The sequence below is a fragment of the Carcharodon carcharias genome, chromosome 13, assembly GCF_017639515.1.
Source record: "Carcharodon carcharias isolate sCarCar2 chromosome 13, sCarCar2.pri, whole genome shotgun sequence".
NCBI classification, from domain to species: domain Eukaryota; kingdom Metazoa; phylum Chordata; class Chondrichthyes; order Lamniformes; family Lamnidae; genus Carcharodon; species Carcharodon carcharias.
This window is the reverse complement of record NC_054479.1, coordinates 49,245,894-49,259,185: the sequence shown is the minus strand read 5'-3', so window position 1 is coordinate 49,259,185 and position 13,292 is coordinate 49,245,894. Positions and strand designations below refer to the sequence as shown.

General features: G+C 44.0%; 1 protein-coding gene across 1 annotated transcript in view; it reads left to right on the top strand.

The window, feature by feature from the left end:
- The window catches only part of susd2 (sushi domain containing 2), a 148,142-nt gene that overhangs the window by 51,495 nt on the left and 83,355 nt on the right, over positions 1-13,292 (top strand). Inside the window, exons 7-9 of the mRNA XM_041203058.1 lie at positions 4,220-4,305; positions 8,788-9,056; positions 11,817-11,972. Coding sequence (XP_041058992.1) covers positions 4,220-4,305; positions 8,788-9,056; positions 11,817-11,972 — 511 coding nt within the window. The remainder of the gene's footprint in view (positions 1-4,219; positions 4,306-8,787; positions 9,057-11,816; positions 11,973-13,292) is intronic.

Below are 13,292 nucleotides of genomic sequence, written 5' to 3'. Positions count from 1 at the left end.
CCCCAATTTCCTTGCTTCCTCTGCCCATAACACATAGTGTTTTGTTGCTACTGTGCAGTCTCACAGGTGTCAATGATCTCTGGTACTTTGTTCACATGACCAATCTATGTGTGTAAGCCCTGACATTGTTACAATTGGAAAGCCTATATGCTTCACTGTCAGAAGCCCATTCATTTTCAGTGGAAGCCCATTGGCAGTCTGATTTGGAAAACTAGGCTATGCCATGGAAGTTATCACCGCTAGGGGTAACTCTGCTCTTGCCTGATGGCCATGTACCTGAACTTTTTGGCAGGGTCGCCAGGCAGTGATTGGGAATGGGAACCCAATTTTTCCCTACAAGGGCACTAATATTAACTGTCAGGCTGGAGAATCAACTACACCTGCAAAGTCCGTGGATTGACCCTTGGGGTTTCCAGAGTCAATGCCTCAGTGTCACCATTAATGGTTCATGTACCTGCTAAGCTATCAGGGAACTCGACAATCACCTCACTTAAGTGTATAATTCTCAAACCCCACCAGAAATGGATTATTCAGTCATTTATCTCATTGCTGTTTATGAGACCTTGTTCTACATAAAGTAGTTGCCTCATTTCCACATATTACATCAGTCACTACACTTCAGACCATCCCTAGCTGGATAAGCAGTAGGATAGTTACAAATGAACTGCATTTGTAAGATGTGCAGCTTTAATTGACTAAACTCCAACCATTCACCATATATGCACTTGAGGCCTGGCGGTGGCCGTTACTAATATACACCAAGTTTTCCAGGTGCGGATCAGTGAGCTATTGTCCTATGTGGAGAGCATGTATTAGGCAGATTGGAGCTTTGGCTTGGAGACTCTTGGTGGTTGGCTGTCATGTTTGTTAGAGACTCAGCAGAGCAGAAAAAAAAAGATAGGGAGGTAGCAAAACTAAATTTCAATTCAGTGAGTGCTGACAGGTGCCCTCTTACTGTGTTGTCTGGTTTGGATACACTGCACTTAGTATCTAGCAGTATCCCTCCAATGGCGCGTTTTTCTTTGGCCACATGGCTGCTGCCATTTAAATGATTGCGGCTGCACTGGGGTGTAAGCATCATCTCCCAACTTGGTGGTGTAAGAGCTTTTCCCAGTATATACAGATTGTAAGAGCTTTTACATGTATATAAAAAGGAGAAAAGCAAAATACTGTGGATGCTGGAAATCTGAAACAAAAATAAAAATACCTGGAAAAACTCAACAGGTCTAACAGCATCTGCGGAGAGGAAATGTTAACTGTATCCCTCTCCGCAGATGTTGTCAGACCTGCTGAGTTTTTCCATGTATTTTTGTTTTTGTTATATAAAAAGGAGAGTAGCTAAAGCAAACTTTGGTCCTTTAGAAGCAAAGTCAGGAGAAATAATTTTGACAAACGAGGACATGGCAAAAATGTTGAACATATATCTTGTGTTAGTCTTTACTGTAGAAGACACAAATTACACACCATAAAAAGAGGGAAGTTAGCAAATAGAACTTTGCCATTCAAGAAAGAAGGAAGAGGCCAATTAGCCTGATATCAGTCCTTGGGAGAATACTGGAACCTATTATTAAAGAAGTCTTCACAATGCACTTAGAAGATCAGTATGATCAGTTAAAGTCAACTTGGCTTTACAAAAGGGAAATCATGTTTGACAAATTTATTAGAATTTTTTGAGGATGTAATGAGTAGGATAGATAAAGAGGATCCAGTAGATATGGTATACTTGCTATTTCCAAAAGGAATACAATGCCAAATGAAAGGTCAAATGAAGTTGGAGATGATATATTGCCATGGATAAAAGGATTGTTTAATGGACAGGAAGCAAAGATTAGGGATAACCAGGGGCACTTTCAAGTTGTCAGGCTTTAACTAGCGAAGTCCCTCAAGGATTAGTGGTAAGGCCTCATCTATTTACAATTTATATCAATGACTTAGACAAAGAGACCAAGAGTAATATATCCAAAACAAAAACGAAAACAGAATTACCTGGAAAAACTCAGCAGGTCTGGCAGCATCGGCGGAGAAGAAAAGAGTTGACGTTTCGAGTCTTCATGACCCTTCGACAGAACTTGAGTTCGAGTCCAAGAAAGAGTTGAAATATAAGCTGGTTTAAGGTGTGTGTGTGGGGGGCGGAGAGAGAGAGAGAGAGAGAGAGGTGGAGTGGGGGTGTGGTTGTAGGGACAAACAAGCAGTGATAGAAGCAGATCATCAAAAGATGTCAGCAACAATAGTACAAAAGAACACATAGGTGTTAAAGTTAAAGTTGGTGATATTATCTAAACGAATGTGCTAATTAAGAATGGATGGTAGGGCACTCAAGGTATAGCTCTAGTGGGGGTGGGGAGAGCATAAAAGATGTTTTTTTTATATAATGGAAATAGGTGGGAAAAGGAAAATCTATATAACTTATTGGAAAAAAAAGAAAAGGAAGGGGGAAACAGAAAGGGGGTGGGGATGGGGGAGGGAGCTCACGACCTAAAGTTGTTGAATTCAATATTCAGTCCGGATGGCTGTAAAGTGCCTAGTCAGAAGATGAGGTGTTGTTCCTCCAGTTTGCGTTGGGCTTCACCGGAACAATGCAACAAGCCAAGGACAGACATATGGGCAAGAGAGCAGGGTGGAGTGTTAAAATGGCAAGCAACAGGGAGGTTTGGGTCATTCTTGCGGACAGACCGCAGGTGTTCTGCAAAGCGGTTGCCCAGTTTACGTTTGGTCTCTCCAATGTAGAGGAGACCACATTGGAAGCAACGAATGCAGTAGACTAAGTTGGGGGAAATGCAAGTGAAATGTTGCTTCACTTGAAAGGAGTGTTTGGGTCCTTGGACGGTGAGGAGAGAGGAAGTGAAGGGGCAGGTGTTGCATCTTTTGCGTGGGCATGGGGTGCTGATGATACAAGTGACAGGTGGAGTATATGTGGGAAAGTGTGAGGTTATTCATGTTGGTTATAAAAGTAGAAAAGCAAAATATTTTTTAAAACTGCATTCAACTCCTATTTGATGAGGCTCAGAGAGATTTGGGTGTAATCGTACAAGAGACACCAAGTTAGCATGCAGGAGAACAAGCAATTAGGAAGGCAAATGGCATGTTGGTCTTTATTACAAGGGGATTAGAGTACAAGAATAAGGAAGTCTTGCTCCAATTGTGCAGACCTTTGGTGAGAACACACATGGAGTACTGTGTGCAGTTTTGATCTCTTTATCTAAGGACGGATATGCTTGTCTTGGAAATGGTACAGCAATGGTTCACTAGGTTGATTCCTGGAATGAGAGGGTTCTCCTATGATAAGAGGCTGAGTAAATTGGGCCTACTCTCTGATGTTCAGAAGAATGAAAGGTGATTTCATTGAAACATGCAAGATTCAGAAGGGCCTTGACTGAGTGGGTACTGAGAGGTTGTTTCCTCTGGCTGGAGAATCTAGAACATGGCAGCACAGTCTCAGGGTAAGGGATCAATCATTTCCGACTGAGATGAGGAGAAATTTCTTCATTCAGAGGATTTAATTTGGAATTCTTTACCTTGGAGGGCTGTGAATGCTCTATTGTTGCAAATATTTAAGGCTGAAATAGACAGATTTTTGGTCTGTTAGGGAATCAAGTGAAAAGGGAAGTGGGTGGGAAAATGGAGTTGAGGCAGAAGGTCAACAATGATCGTATTGAATGGTGGAGCACTTCAAGGGACCCTATGGTCTACATCTGCTCCTACTTCTTATGCCTGAAGAGGTAAAAAGGGCTAGAAAGGAAAGGAGGAGCTTTTTGACCAATGGTAACATTTTTATAATATATTTTCTGAGGCAATTTAGGGGATGTTTAAACTAAGTAGCCGCCTCTTGGCTTTCTTTCCTCAACTGCAGGAGGTCACTGCATACAAACATACGAATTAGGAGCAGGAGTAGGCCATTCAACCCCTTGAGCCTGCTCCACCATTCAATAAGATCATGGCTGATCTGATTGTGGTCTCAACTCTACTTTCTTGCCTATCCCGGATAATTTTTGATTCCTTTGCTAGTCAAGAATCTATCTACCTCTGCCTTAAAAATACTCAATGACCCTGCCTCTACCACTCTTTAGGGAAAAGAGTTTGAAAGATTCAGAACCCTCTGTAGTGCTTGTACCCAGTAAAGAGGCACTTACTCAATTCTGTTGAGGGAGTATGAATTGAAAATGAGACACTTAAGGATACTTGAGGCTGGATTGACTGAAAAATCTCATTTCTAATGCAGACAGACTATGGATGTGACATTGAGAAGGGGAGTGTATGTACCTACCATCCAGGAGCTGTACACTGTGTTCGAGCCATACAAGCAAGGTAAGTGGAAAAGCCAGCACCCTACTTCAGAGGCCTGGCTTGTTGGACCCTGATGACGTGTGGTGATGTGAATGTTTTAAGCTGAGTAATTTGAAGTGCTTTATTGGAGTTAGGCTCGGCAGTGGGTCACACGCTGGCTTTAGTCCCAGGTGCAGGATACACATCCAGCTCAGACCAATGGGCTTAAATTGTTCTTGGTCCGCTAATTGTAAATTAATTTGGGCAGCCCCAAGGAGGTGTATAACAGTCCAGTGATTGATACTGCTGTTTTTACAATTATCAGGCAAAATCAAGATTACCCTGGCAGTGATAACAAGTTATCTTCCCCGAAGGACATTTGTTGAATCACTTGAGTTTTCAAGACAATTTGATAGCTTTCCATGGCCATTTTCTGGGGCTGGCCCACAAATTACCAAACTTATTGAAGTTAGCTTGATGACTTTCCATGATGGGTTTGAACTTATGAACTCCTGGTTGCTAGCCCAATACTGTGCCACAAAGATTGGCCTGCTTTATCCATGGTAGTCATGATCTCCCACCATTTGCCAAAGTATAAGGCACTGTTAAAGATGTAGTGAAGATGTTTCCACTTGAGGGGAGCACAAATCTAGGTGTCATGAACATAAGGTGGTTACTAATGAATTCCATGGAGTTCTTGTTGCAAAGTGCGTAGTTTCCCTAACTCTGAGCCACAAGCTCTGGGTTTGAGTCATACCCCAGGACTTGATGGCCAAGGAAGGTGCATTCATAACACAACCAAACAGGTTGACTTTTAACCTGCAAATCCTCTCAAAATACACCAATGGCAGGTGGTAAAAGATAGATTCCTGGTCATTATCACATCCATGTGTTGGAGCCTCTACCATCACTATCCATGGCTCCAGGCGACTGCACGCATATAAGAGTGCATGTTGCCACAGCAACTTGGACTCAGAGTGAACTGTAACACCAAATGACTTCAGGAGAAACTCCCTTACCCACAGAATGATTGGAAATTTGGACTTGTTACAACACGGGAGTAGTTGAGGCAAATGGCATAGATGGATTTAAGGGGAAAGCAGAAGAGGGAGAATAATGCAAATAGGGTTAGATGAAGTAAGTTGAAAGAAGGCTTTTTTGGAGCATAAATCTGTTGGGCTGAATGGTCTGTCTGTGCTGTAAACTCGATGTAAAAATCTTGTTGTTGAGAGCCAGCCATTATCATTTCATAGAAGAAGCACTAGGTGGAGCACCTTCCCTGTACAGGATGCACAGTTCACAGACCAAAGGACAAGAACACTGCATATGGGAGGCAAGTTGTTGGGGCCAGTGCAGCTACACAGCAGGAAGGTGCTGTGAGAATCAAGGCCAAAAGTATGTCTCAGGTTAAACATGGTTTTGGGGCAAGAGCATATCTGAACCAATGTGCAAGAGGAGTCAGATTGGAAGAGAGAAAGACTTGGAACAGCGGAGTGGAAGAGGAGAGGGGTGGAAGGGGAGACAGAATAGGGTGAGTGTGAGAAGAGAGGAGGGGGAAAAGGGAAAAGGACGGCATAGGAAAAAAAGTACTGAAGAAACCAATAGAAGAGGCAGAATGAGACCAATCATGGAACCAAGGAGAGGAAGGGGGGAATGGAGAGAGTGCATGGATGAAGGAAGGATAATGCAAGGAGAAGTATGTTGGAGAGAGGAAGAGGGCCAAGGGAAAGTTGACCTCAGTGTTAGAGAGCGGTCAGGAAGATAACTTTGCTTCCATGGAGTGAAAATCAGGCGGGTTCCACACAAGCAGGATATCAGCTTGGCCCAGTTACCAACCAGGTGATGACATTGCAAATTACCCCGGATATCACTTATTGGATGAGACATTAAATTGAGGCCCTGCCTGTCCCCTCAGGTGGATGGACGAGATCCCATAGCACTATTTGATGAATATTTATCTTTCAATGTATATCTTTCAACCAACATCACAATCAGATTAATTAGCTATTTTCACATTGCTGCTTGTGGGAGATTGTGCTGCATAAATTGGCTGGTCTGTTTCCTACATTACAAAACAGAAGACACTTAAAGAAGTACATCATTGGCTGTATTTGAGGCGTCTTGAAGGACTTTATAGAAATACAACTTTATTTCTTCTAGATTACTCTGGTCACTGATATTTCTATTGGTCCTCTGGGACGGTGGGTGTCTACAGTATTTCCAATCATTGCTGAACAGGTTTCCAAACAGCACAATTCAAATTCTGGCCATAAAGTCATAATTTTATAGCTGTTGATAACAACTGAACATATTTTCTTTTGTTTTATTTGTACTTGTGGTTTTCAACCTATAAATTTAGGAATTCCATTAGAACGGTTTGAGTGAGTACACTTGCATTCTCTCTCTTTCTACCTCTGTTTATCACTGTCCCTATATTTTTCTCTCCATCCCAGTTTTGCACTCTGGTCTCTCTCTCTTGTTCTGTTTGCCTCTCCCCATGGCAAGGTGCTCCATCTGCTGGTTTAGCTGTGAATGGCACCTTTTATGCCTGCATCACTCTGCCATTCCTTCTGTGGAATCAGATGGGTTGGGTGGGTAGGGGGAACATTGGAGAGGAAAGGATTTGATTGGCCAGCATTTATGTTAATAACTGTTGCAGATCCCAAATGCTGGATTTTACTGAGGGCTGGGAGCAGTGTAGACGGGCAGGGTCAACTTATAAGATGTGACAGCATAGGGAGAGTGTAGAAAAGATTCACAAGAATGGTTCCAGGGATGAGAAACTTCAGTTATGTAGACAGATTGGAGAAGTTGGGACTGTTTCTCTTGGAGAAGAGAAGGTTGAAAGGTATTCAAAATCGTGAGGCGTCTGGACAGAGTAGATCAGGAGAAACTTACACCCATTGGTGGAGTGATCAAGAAAGAGGACACAGATTTAAGATAATTGGCAAAAGAAGCAATGGGGGCATGAGGAGAAACTTGTTCACGCAACGAGTGAATAAGATCTGGAATGCACCGCCTGAGTGTGTAGCGGTATTCAAGAGAGAATTGGGCGACTATCTGAAAAGGAAAAATGTGCAGGGCTATGGGGAGAGGGCAGGGAGTGGCAGTAGGTGAATTATTCCTTCAGAGCCAGTCCAGATGCAGTGGGCCGAATGGCCACCTCCTGTCCTGCAATAATTCGGTGATTCTGTGATATTCGGGTTAGGAATGCTAACTAGAATAGTTATTGATGCAATCCCGAGTGTTACAAGAGTTGCCATTGTTTATCACTGGATTGAGAAATTAGATTTTTTTAGGACTATCCCTCTCTTTTGTTTAAGTATACCAATAATTTGTTAGTTGATTGTTTTATTGAACTTCAACACACTAAGATTTTCCCAGGATTGATTATCATGGCCGGGATTTTCCGGTCCGCCAGCAGCTGTCAAATGACTTTTGGCCCCTCTCCAAATTTTCCCATCATGGCCATGAAGATACTTGCCGCTGGCAGGGCTGGAAAATCCTGCCCCATGTCTTTGTCTTAGCTTTACTACATAGTTAACCTACTCTGCTAATGTTTATTAAAGAATTCTCTGCTTGACGTCAATGGGACCTTGAACAGTACCCCCGACAGGAGATAGCACCACTCAGCAAATTGCTGGAATATTATGAGCTTGTATATTTGAACTCACACCATGTCCTGTTCACCCATCGCTTCTGTGTTCACTGACCTGTACTGGCTCTTGGTTCAGTAACGCAATGATTTAAAATTCTCTTCCTTTTGTTCAAATCCCTCCACGGCTTTGCCTCTTCCTTTCTCTGTGACCTTGTCCAGGCCCACAAACCTCCAAGATATCTGCTCTCCTCCAATTCTGGCCTCTTGACCACCCCCATCTGCTTCGACCCAACATTGGCGGCTGTGCCTTCAGCTGCCAAGGCCCTAAAACCCTGAGGTTCCCACCCTAATCTCTGCCTCTAATACATCTTTTCCCTTTGCAAGTTTCCTTGTGTTAGCTGTGGCTTGGCTTGGAAGACTTTTGCCTCTGAATTGCAAGATTCCACGTTCAAATTTCATTCCAGATAAACTGAGTCTTGGATCAATGCAAAAGATCCTGTGGCACTATTTTGGAGAAGAGCAGGGGAGTTATCCCCAGTGTCCTGGCCAATACTTATCCCTCAATTAGCTTCACAGATCAAATTATCTGGTCATTATTGCTGTTTGAGAGTTTGCTGTGAATATTGTCTTCTGTGTTCCCTATATTACAACAGTGACTACATTTTAAAGATACTTCATTGGCAATGAAGCATTTTCAGATGAATGCTGGCCATGAAAATCCTACTTTGTGACCAAATTATTTGTCATCTGTCCAATATTTCTTTGTGGCTTGGTGCCAGATTTTATCTGTGTGCGCTCCTATGAAGCAACTTGAGATGTTTTATCACTTTAAAAACACTGTATAATACAAGTTGTTCTTATTCGTTACTGACAGCTTTTTCTGACAGTAACATTCTCCCACTGACCGGTTATTCTTGCTTCACCAGCCCCAAGTACGGAGCAGGACAGCAGTGCTGCTATGATGCCAAAGGCAGACAGATCCTGACTGGAGACTCCATAGGAGGCAGCACCCCTGACCGAGGGCACGACTGGGGCTCCCCGCCATACATGGCACCCCCACGAGTTCCTGGCTTCTCTCATGGCCTCTATGATGTGATTAGCTTCTATTACTGCTGCCTGTGGTCTGGTAACTGCCAGTACTACTTCCAGCAACGGCCCTCAAGCGGCTGCACAACCTACAGACCTCCGAAAGTTGGTAAGTGAGCCCCACAATGGAAATTTTTTTTAGTGCAATGATGCACGAAGGAACAGTTAGATGATAATGGACGGTCTAACTACCCTTGAGAGCTGCCAAACATGATGCAAGTTAGGACTTGTTTGTCAGGCCTGTTCTCAATTCAGTTGAACTAGCTAAAACATTGTGCAACACTAAACATAACATTTAATGGCAATGGACTGCAGATTATTCTGCTTTTAACTTTCAGTTCCAATGTTAGGATTTTTAAAGAAGTATTCTTGTAGCTTTTGGAGAGGATGTGTAGACATTCTGCCTCTGGAAGCTGTCAATGGGCCACCCTATGAGTGCCGTTGAGCAGTAACGGAAAACAACGTGTATTATATAGAAACCATATTGGCAGCCAGAGAGAGCTCGAATCACAAAGTTATTTCAGCTGTTGGTCACCCTGAAAAGCAGCTCTGTCTTCTCACTGTTTGCAGCAACAAGGAGATGACAGTATAACTCTGGAGTTGAAATCTGACTCTAGGGTGTAATATGTTGCACAAGGCAGCCTGGAAGCCAGTTTACATCACTTGGGCTAAACACTGCACCAGGAATAATCTCAAACGAAGTTGAAAAAGTCTGTCAGACCTTTTAAGGTGTCTTGAAGACCTGGGCATTTTACCAATCAGTATGTGCACAACTTGACTTTAAGCGACTTTGTAAAACAGCCAATAACAGGTCAGCTACCTGTTGTGCCTCAATTTTCATCCCTTTTACACCATTGCCCAAGATAAAACTTACGTCCAGGGACAGCATACTCAAGGTGTGGTCTGACCAGAGCACCTAAAGTTCAATATTCTGTTGCCTTTGCTAAACATGAAACACAAAAGACACTTGGGGGTTCCAATCTACTCCAGCCAATGGAGGTTGATGATGTCAGAGGTATCTGCCAAGAATGGAAGGAGCTAGAACATAGGAAACATCTATTGCTCCACCATCAGTGGCCATACGTTCAGTTGCTTAGGCTCCAATTTCTGGAATTCCCTCCCTAAACCCCTCCACTCCTCTCTCCTCTTTGAAGATGCTTCTTAAAATCTATCTCTTTGACCGAGCCTCTCACCACCTTTCCCAGTCGTGAAGCTGTAACTGGGCAGTGTCTATGATGGGCACCAGGCCCACATCACTGCAGCAAGTTGAAAAACACCCTTAACTCTGAAATTGTAAACCATGGGGTGAATCTTGTGGTCCCTGTTGGTGTATTTGAAGGAAAGGGCCACAGGTCACCAACCTGCTGCCTTCCTGCCCACCCCTGACCTGTCTCCTATCTTGCATTGGGTGGGTAAGGTGCCAGGCAGCCCACCCACCCTTGGGCCTATTGAGGTATTTTGGGCCTCATTCTTCCTCTGCTGCTACATTACATGTGGCAGGGGCAGACGGAGGCAAGGCGTGTAGCTCAACAGTTTTCACTGTGTGGGCTGCTGTCGGGCAGGAAGAGAGGTACTTCCTTTGGCGGGGGTGGTGTGTCACCGGTACCTATTCAAGGCAATACCACCTCCCCCTGAAAAATTGTACCCCCCTCTGAGCCTCCTCCCACCCAGCCTCTTAAACATGACCCTCCCCTCCCCCACTTGTTGGGGTCTGCCAGGTAGGCCTGTCCAAAATCCCCAGACTTACCTGAAGTCCAGGATCCATGACACTTCTTTTAGGGGACTGCTTGTAGTCCCAGCAGTGGCTACCACTCAATCCTGGCACTGCTGGGACTACAGAGTTGCCGGCCAATCAAACTGGCTGGCATTTCTCTAGGGTAGGATCCCCCCCCACCCCAGGTAGGGGCAGAAGTCCCATTCTAAATCAATTAAAGCTGTTTCCAGTGTTGTATTGCTGCAGCAAAACTGGTCTTCGGCTGGGTGGGCTGACCATGGACTCTTATGGTCAGGGGTGCAGGGAATATGCTCCCCTGTTAAAATCCCTCCCTATGAATCTAAAAGGACATTCTGAGTTCTTGTGTTTTTAAAAAAGAAAAAGGGCAGACATTTTAGGTCAGCATGCGGGCGCTCAACTGACCCGATCAGGTGCTCAACTGACCCGATCGGACGCGCAACTGACCCAATCGGATGCTCAACTGACCCGGTCGGACGCGAAATTGCACGAGATGACGTTGGGCAAGCATCCCGCCAGCATCCCACACTCGTGCGATATGTCAGTCGGCGGGCATGCGCAAAAGTCAGAAGTGCCAATTAAGAGGCCAATTAGTCTAATTAAAGTTGCAATTGCCTCCGATTTTTCGTGGTCCGTTCAACCTTACAGTTGGTGGACAGGCAAATCGGCCAGGTGGACTTTGCATTCTTCATGGAACCTCATCCAAGGGCGCAATGAGGTTTCCGTTATTAAATTTAAAAAAACCTATGGGCAGCATTTTTATGTTGTACATGTTCAGGTGACTGATTGTGACATTTTTTTCCAGATTTTGAAATCTTTTAATTGTTTTCAAGTTTTCAGCTGCCTGAGGCTGCTCTCTGCCTTCAGGAAGCTTTCACTCGGTGCTCGCCGTGCCCACGCTTATGTCAGCGTCCCAACCCCACCCCCACCGCGGCTACGTTGAGCATTTCCACACACGCTTCCCACTGGCTAGCCGTTAATTGGCCAGCAGGCGTGAAATCATGGTCGGGGGCCGATCGTGGTCGGCAGTCCATTCCCCGGCCGCTCCCGAGCCCGCCAACCAACCTAAAAATCCTGCCCATACAAACAGTTTCAAAGTTTAACAACAGATGTTGAATTACTTCAACTCTCTTCCAGGCACAGCATTTGGAGACCCACATCTCTTTACATTCGATGGCGCTAACTTCACCTTCAATGGGAGGGGGGAGTACACACTGGTAAAAGGAGGAGGAAATGGCACGAATGGAATATTACAAATCCAAGGACGGACAGGACTAATGAAGAATATACATGGTAAGATCCCACCGGCAGCAAATATTCACTACGATGCAGCTTCTCTGTGCTCCTGTCATGGCTTATGCTGCTATTTCCATCTCTCGACATGTCACTGAGAGGACCACAGGCCAGTCTGTGTAAAATCATTGATGTAAAAGAACTGGATTGTTGTATAGTGAAGGATGGTGCATATGATGTAAAATTGGCCACATCTCTCAGCCATGTCTTGATTTTTTTGTGCCATTTCTTTCTTCCATGTCAGCTCCTGATTTGGTACAGTAAAGATGCAACATCTAACTAGTTATTTTCACTGCTTCAGGAGTTCTTTAGGAATTCTAGCGATGGACTGCACAAAAAGCTAACTTTGAACTTCCAGCTTGGTTACATGATAGGATGCGCAGTGTGTAAAAGCTCTTGGTAGAAGAAGGGGAAAAAAATGACTGAATTGTTTCAGTGTCTGTACTTGAACTGGCAGTGACATGAGGAAATCATTTCGTCTGCTGCAAGCTGCATGCATGATCTGGACGGGTGGTGAGAAAAGATTCAATAATAACTTAAAAAGGGAATTGGATAAATAATTAATGGTGGAAAATTTGCTGGGAATGTAGCCAGTTGGCTCGGTCTTTAATATTTTGATGATCCCAAATAGAGATCTAAATTTCTTGTGATAGACAATCACAAGTAACTAGCAGTGAGCACGTATCAACTTTTCTCTTTGAAATGAATTAGCTCGTTTAGGCTGCTTTGAGGTGGGAACTATGAGGAATGATTGAACAGACAGGGGCCTGGATTTTCATGGTGTCCACTGGGACCAAACGAGGCGAGGCAGCCGGAGGTCCCGTCTCAGTTCTCACCCACAGCCATTTTCATGAGGCCAGGGTGGTAACGGGCCCCAGAACTCGCCCACTTCCATGAAGGATGAAACCAACAGTGTTGTGGGCTCAGTGAGAGGGTAAGGTCAGCGTAAGATTTTTTATAATTTTCCTGGAAGTGGCCAGACATCCCAACATCTTCATGGAGGCATGAACCATGGTTGGAGGTGGGAAGAGTTTAAAAGTTAAATAAAATGGTTTTGCCTCCTTTTACTGTTCATCATTAAATACTGTATCATTAGCTATTCATCAAGGTGAGTTATGATGGCACTGTGATTGGAAGATATAACTATCCATTAAACAATGTATTTGCCAGATTGTTCTTTCTGCCAGCTGGCAATCTGCCAAGTAAAAGATCAATATTGTAAGTATGGAAAAAATCTTCAGATGAGTTTTTAAAAAAAGTTCATCTAATGGATAAAAAGGTAGAGTCCATTTCACACTATTGAAAGGGCAGTCTAGTCAG